This window comes from Chrysochloris asiatica, unplaced genomic scaffold (genome assembly GCF_000296735.1).
Source record: "Chrysochloris asiatica unplaced genomic scaffold, ChrAsi1.0 scaffold00348, whole genome shotgun sequence".
Taxonomy (NCBI): Eukaryota; Metazoa; Chordata; class Mammalia; order Afrosoricida; family Chrysochloridae; genus Chrysochloris; species Chrysochloris asiatica.
The window spans coordinates 1,880,547-1,893,149 of record NW_006408866.1 but is presented as its reverse complement, the minus strand read 5'-3'; the positions used below and the strand labels follow the sequence as shown (position 1 = coordinate 1,893,149).

The 12,603-nt window shown below is 40.2% G+C and overlaps 1 protein-coding gene across 1 annotated transcript in view; it reads right to left on the bottom strand.

Annotated features, from left to right (window-relative positions):
- LOC102815818 (putative RNA exonuclease NEF-sp-like) overlaps positions 1-12,603 on the bottom strand; it is a 41,628-nt gene that overhangs the window by 25,154 nt on the left and 3,871 nt on the right. Inside the window, exons 3-6 of the mRNA XM_006875965.1 lie at positions 12,002-12,128; positions 10,887-10,983; positions 7,332-7,475; positions 1,825-1,913 (exon numbers count right to left, since the gene is read on the bottom strand). Coding sequence (XP_006876027.1) covers positions 1,825-1,913; positions 7,332-7,475; positions 10,887-10,983; positions 12,002-12,128 — 457 coding nt within the window. The remainder of the gene's footprint in view (positions 1-1,824; positions 1,914-7,331; positions 7,476-10,886; positions 10,984-12,001; positions 12,129-12,603) is intronic.

Sequence of the window (12,603 nt, the reverse complement as noted above, 5' to 3'; positions counted from 1 at the left end):
TTAAAAAAAGCTAAAGTGGATAGAGAAATACTTTTAACTGATGGTATATGGAGAGGATTATAATCAATGTAATGAAACAAATTATATGAATTGTTGAATGTGAAACTGATGATGTGCCCTGTAAACTTTCAATCCACAATAAAAACCTTAAATTAAAAAAAAAAATGATATCCTTATATGCATGTAGAACAAAAGCTTAGAATAAACCTTATGTTTAAATTTCAAAAAAAAAAAAAAGACAGTTCTGACTCACAGCAACCTTGTATAGGGTTTCCAAGGAGCAGCTGGTGGGTGTGAACTGCTGACCTTGTGATTTGAAGTCCAGTGCTGATCCTACAGTGTCACACCTAATAGATAACAATTACTGCAGCATATGCTACAAGGGGCTTCAAAAAGTTCGTGGAAAAATTCCATGATCTTTTCATTCCATTTTTCCATACACATTTTCAAGCCCCCTCATACTATCACCTAGTATAGTACTGACCTGGTGTGGCGCTGTGGGCAAATGCGCTGGACTGCAAAGTCAGTCTGAACCGCAGGTTGGCAGTTCAAGCTCACCAGCTGCTCCTTGGAAACCCTAAACAGGTTCGCTATGGGTTGGAACTGACTCGATGGCACTTGATTATAACAGCAACACAGTATTGTCACTGGACTATTAACTAAAAGGTTGACAGTTCAAACCTACTAGTCACTCTTCATAAACCCTATACAGGGCTGCTGTGAATGGAAACTGACTCAATGGCCCTTCAAAACAACAGCTTTGTAGTAAACACTTTATATATGACACTTCAGCATGGCTCAATGAATAGCCTCGCTCATTATGCCTAATTCCCAAGGAGGGAAGCTGAGGCTCAGAGATGTTAGGCAATCTGTACAAGGCTGCACAGCCACTAGCAGGTGAAACTTGGCTAAAACCATAGCCATTGGGTCAATTCTGTCAAGACAGAGCACAACTGCCTCATAAGGGTTCCAAGCCTGTCATCGTTACAGAAACAAACTGCCACATCTTTCTCCCCTCAAAAGCAGTTGGTAAATTCCAACTACCAAATTTTCAGTTAGCAGCTGACTGCTTAACCATGGGTCACCTGGGCTCCTTAAAGTCAGGATTGTTGCTGTTAAATGCCATCGAGTCAGTTCCGACTCATAGCGACCCTGTATAGGGTTTCTGAGGAGGAGCTGGTGAGTTTGAACCTCTGACCTTGTGGTTCTAACCAAGCTTGCAGTCCAGTGCATTATCCTGCAGCACCACACCAGGATTCTAAAGGCCAGGCTACAACCCCTAATATGTCAGACTTCAGAAACTCTGAGCTATGAGCCACCACTTTCCTGAACTGAGGTCAGAGTACTGGGTTAAGAGAGGATGCACTGGTTTTTAAAAGAAACATACTAGAATTAGTAAAATGCAAGAGAAGTACAAGCAGACAAACCCTACTGCTTATCTTCACGGTGTGAAAACAAAGCCAAACCAATAGAAACTCAGGCAAAATTTCTAAGGCAACAACACCAACAATAACAAAACATCTGTCCAGGAGAAAGAGGAACAAAGTCCTAGTTAAAGTGCAAAGACTTGATTAAACATAGCAATTAGTTAGAAAACTTGAGTAATGTTGATTCTTCATCATGGAACAAATATCCAGGTTTTCTAAAATGTGAAAAAAAAGGCATCCTTTCAGTAATTTAAACTGAATATTGGAATTGAATGCACGGGTACCGCTGGCTCATTAGATTCAAGAATTATCATCTTCCATCTGACTCAAGCAAGTCATCTTCTAACTAGTTTGCATCACTCCAGGTGAAAACTCAAAGTTCAAAAGTGGTACTTACCATTTCACAATCCAGTCCAAAGAGAGGGCTGTTGTCCGTTACAGTACCACTACATTTAGTAGGGACAAAGCTTTCGTAGCCAGAAAACCCTAGGAGAAAAATGAGTAAAAGATTTGCGTTTAGAACTAGAGATGGAAAACATTGTTCTTGGATTCATCCAGACATACCTGAAATATCACGCTTGCTGGGTACCTTCTCAATGTTTGACATAGATTAAAATTTCAAGATTAAATCAGTATCTGCCAAGGTTTTCTCCAGCTACTCATTTTTAGACTCTGAGAATATACTGCAGGTGATCCTGAACATGAATTCCCTTGCATTTACCAAGTAACAATTCTTCCTGCATTTTTAACTACATTTGTGGCTAAATCCAAAGTCACTAGTTTCCATGTAGATACTAAGGGAGGAAACCAAGCATGCAAATGACAGCATGTGACATCTTTCCTTCTTAAACAAAGCAAGAGAGTGTAGGAATGAGATTTCACCTACTTCTAAAAGGATGTAGGCAGGTGGCTTAAGTAACTTTCAGTGTCCCCCACCTCTACCCCACATGAAGATGTGCCTCCCTTTTCTGGAATTACAACCTGAAAATTCACTAACAGATTCAATTATAGGCTTAGGGTAACCCCTCTAAATTAATATTCAGGCATTTTCAACTCAGAGACTCAAAAGTATGTGACAGAGAAGAAGCAAGGAAAGATAATGTCGACATCTTGTTTGAAGGGAAACAAAATGGAGAATGAAAACCTTTCACCAGTTTCTATTTCCAGGTATCCTGAAACTTAATTGCAATTTGAAAAATCAAAATGTAGGCTAACCCAGAAAAGAGAGGTATCTGCAAATCTGGGAGACACTCATTTATTGCTCACCTTATCAATAATGCTGTCATTGCTAAGTGCTGTTGAGTTGGTTCCGACTCACAATAACCCTGTATAGGGTTTCTAAGGAGCAGCTGGTGGGTTTGAACTGCCGATTTTGTGATTCAAACCGACCTTGTGAGTCAGTGCTTATCCTCCAGTGCCACACCAAGATAGTAGTGGCAATAATCATTTAAAAAACAACTTTTTTTTTTTTTTTTACATTTATATACTAAGAATCAGGTTTAAGCACTTTAAGTACATTGACTCTTTCAGTTAAACAAAGTCCTAGGCTACAAGGAAATTTATGTCCCCAGAAAATATAAAGAACCCTTCCAACTCAATAATAAAGACAAATGACCCAACTTAAAAATGGGCAAAGGTTCTGAACAAACATTTCTCCAAAGATACACAAATGATTAATGGTGGTGGGGTGGTTGTGTGCCAGAGTTGATTCCAACACAGAGCCGTGGCACAGGGTTTCCAAGGCTGTAAATCTTTGCAGGAGCAGAAAGCTTCATCTTTCTCCCACGGAGCGACTGGAATAATTTGAGTAGAATTGGTGACAGCTCTATATTCTGGAATAATTTGAGTAGAATTGGTGACAGCTCTTCCCTGAATTGTTTGGTAGAACTCACCAGTGAAGCCAGCTTGGCCTGGACTTCTTTTGGTTGGGAGTTTTTTTTTTTTTATGACCTGATCAATTTCATCTTTTGTTATAGGTCTGCTCAGGTTTTCTACTTCACTCTGTAAGTTTAGGTAGGTCTTGTTTTTCTAAAAATGTATCTATCTCTTCTAAGTTTTCAAATTTGTTGGAGTCCAACTCTTCATAGTATTCTGTTGTTATTCTATTGATTTCCTTTGGTTCTGTTGTGACATCGCCCCTGTGGTTTCTAATGCATATTATTTGTGTCTTCTCCCTCTTTTCTTTTGTTAGGGTTGCCAGTGGTTTGTCAATTTTATTAATCCTTTCAAAAAACCAGCTTCTTGTCCTGTTGATTCTTTGTATAGTTTTTCTGTTTTCCATCTCATTTATTTCTGTTCTGATCTTTATTATTTCTTTTCTTTTGGTGACTTTAGGTTCCCTCTCTTGATCTGTTTCTAATTGCTGAAGATGCGGATGTTTTATCAATGTGTTCATTTTGTTTTTTTCTTCATTTTGGATGTGCTCATTTATTGCAATGAATTGTCCTCTCAGTACCACTTTCTCCGTGTCACAAAGATTTTGGTATGTTGTGTTTCGTTCTCATTTGTTTCTAGGAACTTTGTGAATTCAAGTTTTATTTCTTCTACTACCTAGTGGCTTTTCAACAGGGTGTTATTCAGTTTCCATGTATTTGACTTTATTTCCTTGGTCTTCTTATTGTTGATTTCTAGTTTTAGAGCATTGTGGTCTGAAAAGATGCTTTGTAGTATTTTGATGTTTTTAAATTTATGAAGGCTTGCTTTGTGACCTAACACATGGTCAATTCTGGAGAATGTTCCATATGCACAGGAAAAGAATGTATATTGTGCTGTTGTTGGGTTGAATGCTTGGGACACATCTATGAGGTCAAGTTGGTTGATTGTGCTGTTTAGTTCCTCTGTGGTTTTGTCGAGTTTGTTTCTGGTTGTTCTATCCCTTTTCGAAAGTGGCGTATTAAAATCTCCCACTATAATTGTAGATTCATCTATTTCTTTTTTCAATTCTAGTAGGGTTTGCTTCATATATCTTGATGCTGTTTCATTGGGAGCATAGATATTTATTACGGTTATGTCATCTTGCTCAACAGACCGTTTGATTGTGTCCTTCTTTATCTCTTATGCTGGTTTTTGTCTTAAAGTTCACTTTATCAGAGATTAGTATTGCCACTCCTGCTTGTTTATTATTGCAGTTAGCTTGGTATATTTTTTTCCATCCTTTAACTTTTAGTCTGTTTTTGTCTTTGTGTGTAAGGTGTGTCTCTTGCAAGCAACATATTGAAGGGTCTTGTTTTCTTGTCCATTCTGCCACTCTCTGTCTCTTCACTGGTGCATTTAATCTATTGACATTCAGTATAATTATTGATTGGTATGGATTAACTGCTGTCATTATACTAATTTTTTGTGGTGCTGTTTGTTTCTTTGTTCTGAATGCCTTCTTGTGCTACATTCATGTTTTTTATGCTATTTCTTGTCAGTTTCTTCTTAGTTTTAATGTTCTGCTTGGATATTCATTTTCATGGTAAGTTGTGAAGTATTAATTTTCTTTCAGGTTATCCTATAGTCTGTTAAGTTTTCCCTGCATTTAAGAAAGTCTATATGGAATCCTGGTGTGATGCTATGGGTTAATGCGCCAGACTGCAAAACCGTTTGAACTGCAAGGTCGTCAGTTCAAGCTTACCAGATGCTCCTCAGAAACCCTATACAGGGTCGCTATGGGTCGGAACCGACTCGACGGTACTTCACAACAACAACATTTTATCCGGCCATCTACTCAGCCTCCTCACCACCTGGATCTCTGTTCCTATATTTTTCCCTTCTTTGACATTGTTAATATTTTGATTTTTGTTTGGCCTCACAGGTCCTCTGAATTCATTGCTGTAATTTTGTTCTGTTCTGAACTCTACTATCTGTTGACTGAATTTCAGGTGGTGTTGCCACGTCTGTCAATTTCTGGTTGTTGTCTGTTCTTGCTGGTTTTCATCCCAAATAACTCCCTTTAGGATGTTTTGAAGTGCTTGATTGGTTTTGACAAAATTTCTTAGCTTCTGTTTATCCTGGAATGTTTTGATTGCATTATAGTATTTTATTGACAGTTTTGCTGGACAGGTGATTCTTGGTTGGCAGTTTTTTTCTTTTAGGGTTTTGTATATGTCTCCCCATTGCCTTCTTGCCTGCATGGTTTCTGTTGAAAAGTCAGAGCTTAATCTGATTTGCTTGCCTTTGTGGGTAACACTTCTCTTTTCCCTGGCTGCTTTTAGAATTCTCTCCTTGTCTTTGATTTTAGAGAGCTTGATTATGATATGCCTTGGTGATTTTCTTTTGGGGTCTATCCTTCCTGGAGTTCATTCAGCTTCTTGAATGTTATCTTCTCATCCTTCAAGTTGTTAGGGAAATTTTCTTCCAGTTGTTCCTCAACTATCTCTTTTGTGGACTTCTGTGATTCTTCCTGATGCCAATAATTCTTAAGTTATTCCTCTTCATGTTATCCAGCATGAATCTTAGGCTCTCTTCAGATTTTTTTTTATCCTTTTTTCTGCTTGCTCTTCTATCTTAGCAGTATTGAGAGATTTGTCTTCCAGCTCGCTGGTTCTGGCTTCCATCTTTTCAATTATGCTCCTTTCCCCTTTCAGTGTATTGTCCTTTTCTGATATTTTATTATTAATTATCTGAACCTCTTTTTGCAGGTTTTGAATTGTTTCCAGTGGTGTATCTATCTTGTTTGATATCCTGTAGCACTTTCCTGACTTCTTCCTTATTTTCCTCCACCCCTTTTTGGAGCATTTGAATTTGTTTCCATAGCATTCTTCTGAATTCCTTCTCAGGCAGATCCAAAACCTGCTCTTCTTCTATTGGAAATACTGTGTCTGCCTCCAGCTTATTTGTCTCAGTTACTCTTTTCTGTTTTTGGACATGTTTTGAGATCTTTTGTTGTGTTTTCCTGGACATTTTCAGTAGTTAGGTGGATTTTTAATGCTTAAATGGATGTATGTTGCTGTGCTGGTAAACTTGCTGAGTATCTCTTGGTAGATATGATCTGGAGAAAGGCTTCCCTTTTCGCATGTAATGTCTAGCAACTGGTATTGGCTCCTGTCCAAATGGTGAGATATTATGGGGTATGACTGTAGCTTGGCTATATGGCCACGATTGCTGTGTCTTCTTGTGTAACGTGGGGAGAAAATGCTCCCATCCCCGGGAAAAAAGTGTGACCACAAAAACCAAGAACAGAAGTGATATAAAAGCAGACACAAAAACCACCACTCCAAAACAAAAATAAAACAATAGCTGTCTGACCAGTGGCAGGAGTAATGGGTCCCACCCAGGTCAACTTTAGGGATTGGTCCCAGAGTCAGACGTCATAAGCTGCTGCCAAAGGGTCAGTCCATGAGACCAATGAGGATCCTCCTCTCTATGCCATGGGAAAACTGTGGGCTCAATGCTGGACCCTTTTTGGGGTGCGCACCCACCCACCTGAAGGTGGCTGGGCTGGGCAGAGAGGGCACAACAGGGAAGAGGAGAAAAAATGTGCAGAATTCCCCACTCCTCTTTTTTCAAATGTCACTGCACGGGTTTCACTGTGTCAGTCTGGCTGTGGTACTGCCCACTGAATGCAGCCTGGGCGGGAGTGCTTCACAGGCAGAGTCCCAAGCCCTAATTGATTCCAGAATTGCAGTATTTTCTTTTATACAGTGATTTTTCCACCCGAGGGTGCAGGAAACTGACGCCCTGTACCTTATACTAGATCCAGAGCTCTGGAGCAGCTCCATAAAAGTACCTTCTCTGGATTTTTGGCACCTTCCCCACGGAGCTCATCCTACCTGACTCCACTTGTTCCGACTCCAAAACTGGAAGTCTCCATCATCTACTCATTCCATTTTTCCACAAACTTTTTGAATCTCTGTCATATTTTTAAATAAACTGTTCAATATCCTTACATTGTTACTAAGATCAGATTACATCTAAACCAACCTTGTAATGGAAAGTGAAATGTTTTCATTTCCTCCTTTGTCAGAAGGCATCTAACCAAACCCACTCTCTTAAAGCCAAACTTCTGAATGATGGGGTCATTCTGCAGGTTGATGTTGGCTTTTATACTGGCAGAAAGTGAAGACCCTCCAAAAAGAAGAACAATTAGAGTATATGTTAGAATATGTGTTTAAAACACCTCAGAGGACATATGTCTCTTAATGCTGTACAGGCAAAGCATGGCACAAATCCAAAGATGTACAAGACCCCACCACCACTTTTAAGGAGCCTGCAAATCTAATACAGTTATAAGAACACACAGAGAGAATAAGTCTCAAATGGGTTATAACAAGAAAGGCTATAAAAGGTAAAGTAGAAAGACTACACTTTTGGCTGGTGTAGTCCGAGATGTTTCAAAAGAAAAACAATTATTAACTGAGTCTTGAAGAACAGATATAAACCAGATAGTTGGTGTGTTAGACCTGCTCATTACAGTGCTTGTCACCCCCAATAAAGAGCTCTGGTAGTATAGTGGTTACGAGTTGGGCTGCTAATCTCAAGGTCAGCAGTTCAAAACTACCAGCTGTTCTGTAAAGATTTACAGCCTCAGAAACCCTACATGGGGTTACTGTGAGTCAGAACCGACTCCATAGCACATAACCACCACCACTCCCGATAACCCATTCTAGCTAAATCTCTTCCACCTCTATAGCCACCTTCTTATGTAGCACAAACCTGTTAAATATTGGTGGGACCCTGGGTCAAGAGGGACCCATCTATAGACTGACCAGTGACTTGCTATGTCTTGTCAAGATATGCTTAAAAGGGGCAAAACTGATTAAAAATTTAAACTAGAAAACAAGAGACTCGACCAGTTAGAAAGGGAAACCAGAAAAAATGCCATGAGAGGATGGAGAGCAACACTTCCCTCGAGGCCCTTAGGTTCCTGACTGTTTTCTGGTTCACATGCATCCTTCAAAATAATCCCCTCTTGCTTAAGGCAGCTCAAACGAGTAGTTGGTTCTTGTACCCAAAAGAGCCAAAGTATCCTAAGTAGAAAAGACGGCATTCCTTTACAAAATGTACAAAACAGACTTGGTATGGAAATGAAGCAGACTAGTGAGGATGGAAAAAAGGTTTGTGTAGGAAAGCAGTATAGTAAACAAGACTGACAGAGAAGAACAAACCCCTGCATATGCCAGGCTCAAGGGTTTGGACACTGGTCCATTTTACAACACATAAGTGGCAGCATCAATGAGCTCAAGCGTGGCAACAATTGTGAAGTTGGCCCAGGACCGGGCAGTGTTTCGTTCTGTTGTACATAGGGTCGCTATGAGTCGGTACTGACTTGATGGCCCCTAACAACAACAACAAAGGGAGATTAACTGAAAGCTCACGAGAAGGAAATGATAGTATTGTCGGAAAGAGCAACCTCAAAGATATGTGAAAAGTAGAGAAATCAGAGGAGGCTTTGTAGTGATCCTGGCAAAAAATTATTCAGATAGTGGTAAGGATGTAGGAAAACATAAAGATGTAGGCAAAGGGAATTTTGAAAGAAATATAAGAAAAACTGATAAAGCATGGTAACAGAATAATTCAATTCAGTCAGCAAAAAATTGCTTTTTGTTGAGTGCTTATAATATGCCAGGCATTGTTTTAGCCACTGGAGATTATCCAGTGACAAAACTGACAAATGTTCCCAGGGACCTTAAATCCTAGTTGGGAAGACGGATAATAAGTATATAACACATCAGGTAGCACGTAAGTGGCAGCATCAATGAGCTCAAGCGTGGAAACAATTGGGAGCTCTGGTCACGTAGTAGTTATGAATCGGGCTGCCAACCTCAGGGTCAGCAGTTCGAAACTACCAGCTGTTCTGTGGGAGAAAGATGAGGCTTTCTGCTCCCATAAAGATTTACAGCCTCGGAAACTCTGTACAGGGTCACTATGAGTAGGAACCAACTGTACAGCACATTACAACAACAACACACCAGGTGGGAGTAAGGTCTATAAGGAAAACTAAAGTAAGGAGAGGAAGGAAGACAGAGTGCTGTGGCAGGAAAAAGTGACTGTCCTTTATTTTATAGAGCCTGATCAGGGGACAGTTTGTAGGAAGGAGCAAAGGGAATGAGCCATGCAGATGGGGTATGGGCCAACAAGCAGATGAAGCAATTCTGAAATTCAAGAATGGTGTCTTAGAGAAAAATGGCACTAACACAAGAGATGATTTCTCAACTTCACCAACTCAGTCCAGAGGGTGGGGCTGCCATTCATGAGTGTCAGAGGTATGGGGCCAGATCCACTGACCAAAGCTGAAGGAGCATGGCTGTCATACCCAAGGGACAGAAGAACGGGGCCTGCTAGACTCAAGAGAATGGGGTCACACAAAGCTAAGGAAGCAGAATTGCCAACCCCATGAGCCTAGAAACCCAGGGCTGAGGGTTCTCCACCCAGAGTCCAGATAACGTGTCCAACATCTAGTCTGGAGGGCAGGGCCATTGCTTAGATGGTCTCAGAAAACAAAGGACTATTTTCAAGGCTTGATAGTCAATGTGAATTTTTCTGCTTTGTTTTTGAACTTGCTCCTTATCCCTTCTTTCTCTTCAATTTCTCCCATTTGTAATGGAAATAACTATCTTTTGCCTATTGCGCCATCTTGTTTTGAAGCAGATAACTTATAATCTAGATTCACAAATGAAGAGGAATTTTGACCTAGGTTGGAATTTGAACTTGGAAAACTTTACGATGCTATAAAGGAAAGAGTTTTACAAGTGGCAAGGACATGAATTTGGGTGGGAGGGGGGACAAAGGATAGAATGCTACAGACTCAGTTGTGCTCCCCCAAATGTGGATCACCTTGACTGGGTCCTCCCTCTCGTGATTCTGTAATTATTTTGTGATTTAATATAATGGTTCTTTTGATATTAGCTCTCCCCTCTAGGATGTTAATGAGACCGGAAACAATCTACATCATTAGGTGGTATCTTGAGTCAATCCCTTTGGAGACATGAAAGGATTAAACAAGTGAGCAGAGATGAGAGGAACCTCACTACCACCAAGAATGAAGAGCCCAGACCACAGCATGTCCTTAGGACCTGAGGACCCTGTGCTGCAAAGCTCCAAGACTCAGGGAGAGACAGGTGCCAAGTCACATAGAGATCTTCAAGGAATCCCAGGCCCACAGATGTTGAAAGGAGACAAGGGCCTTCCCACAGAGCTGACACAGGGAGGAAGCCTTTCCCTAGAACTGGTACCCTGAATTTGGACTTCTAGCTTCCTAAAGTGGGAGAGAATAAAGGTAAAGCTATCCAGAAGTAGTATGTGTTATAGGGGCAGCAGATCACTAAGACAGGCATAACACCTTGGCTTGGCTCCTGCTGTCTAACCTCCCTGGGTACCGGCCCATTTTGTCCTTAAAAAAAAAAAAAATTCTTTCTGCTTAAGTTAGTTAGAACTTTGTATTGCTTAGAACAATAAACCTTGGCTGATAAACCTCCTTACAAGCAGAACCATAATATCTTTTGTAATGAGCAAATCACCAACCAGGCATAACCATACCTTCTATCGTCCTGGGAAGAGCCTCATTTGTTTGTTTCTTTGGCAGTCCAGTGATATCAGCTAGAAAATTGGATGATGGAGGAGGCAAGCGGAATTTCTGAAACAGATTTTTTATTTTTTACAAAAATTCTTGAGAGCAGTCAAGGTTAGAGTAAAAGGTTAGAACTTTATTGTCAGCCCAGTCAGCTCTGTAAAAGATTTGGACCTGAATTGTTTGTTCTGTAAAGTGAGAACTGCTTCATTATCTTGGAAAGGTCACACTTATGCAATCTCCAGAAATGTTCTCTGCTTCTCTGATTACTCACTGTAAAAAGATAAGCATCATAGAAATGTGCAATTCAAGACAGATTAAGTCCCTTACAGAGTTGAGAGAAATTCCATATTAAATTCCAGTTCTACCACTTACTAACTGTAGTTGTGCAAGTTACTCAGCTCCTATATTTGCAAAATGGGAATGAAAAAGTATCTTTCACTTGTAAAACTACTGAGAATTTAAAATGATGCATACAGTGATTCATATACAAACAACAAACCAAACCCACTACCGTAGAGTTGATTCAACTCCTAACAACCCTACAGGGCAGAGTAGAACTACCCCACGTGGTTTCTAAGGCAGACTGCTACATCTTTCTTCCATGGAGCGGCTGGTGGGTTCAAACCACCAACCTTTTAGTTAACAGCTGAGCTCTTCTTAACCACTGTGCCACCAGGGTACCTTGTGATTCACAGAGTGCCAAGCATACAGGAAATGCTCAGAAATTATGCTCAAAATGCTCAAAAAGTTTATCCAGATCCTGTTTTAAGAGTACCCAGTCTTGTGATTTTTCAAGAGAAGAAGAGAAATACAGATTTAAGTTTTGCAAAATAAAACGAGGCAATATCAACCTGAGAATTCCAGATTACAATCTGACAATAAATGTTTTGCCCAGACTACCAAAGTACATCAGAGACAAAGCTAATTATTCACTGTGAAATCTCTGTACCTTCGTCCTTTCTGCTTTCTACAATACCTACAGCTTACTCAGCCAGGTTACCAAGAAGCACACAGTCTGCGACATGTGCCCCACTGTCAGGAAGGGAGGACTTCACTCTAACACAAAGCGTTCTTGACTTACATGTCTGAATGCCCTTCGAAGAACTCCAAATTCCAAATAGAATCTGTAAAAGTGCAGCTGACTCATTCCCTGTAGAACAAAAACCACCACGTTGTTCAAGTGTTTTTGGTGATAGAGCTGGCACCAGCTGTTGGAAAATCAAACCAACACAACTAAGAGTGAGATTTCCAAGTCAGGTACATAAATGCAGAAGAGGAGTATGAAACACCAAGTGAGCAAGCAGCTCACGGAGCTTACCATCACTGCCTGACTGCTACGAATGCACAGAGCTCAAAGAGCTCTTGAACTTAACATGACTTGTATTCAAATCAAGTAAATACCATGTGAAAAGCAATACTTTCATTATCCTATTTAGGCTTGTTTAAAATGAGAACAAAACTCACTTTAGAAAGACACATCTCCAAGATCCTAACCAGTTCTTCTGAAACTGGGTTATCACATAGCTGGCTTTAAGAAATATAGTTTTTGATAAACTACCAGATCAATGGCAATATAAGGAATAGTGATGTGGTGCTGTAGGATAAGCACTGGATTGCTAACCACAAGGTGGACAGTTCGAACTCAGCTGGTGCTCCTTGGAAACCCTATGTGGTGGTGGTTGT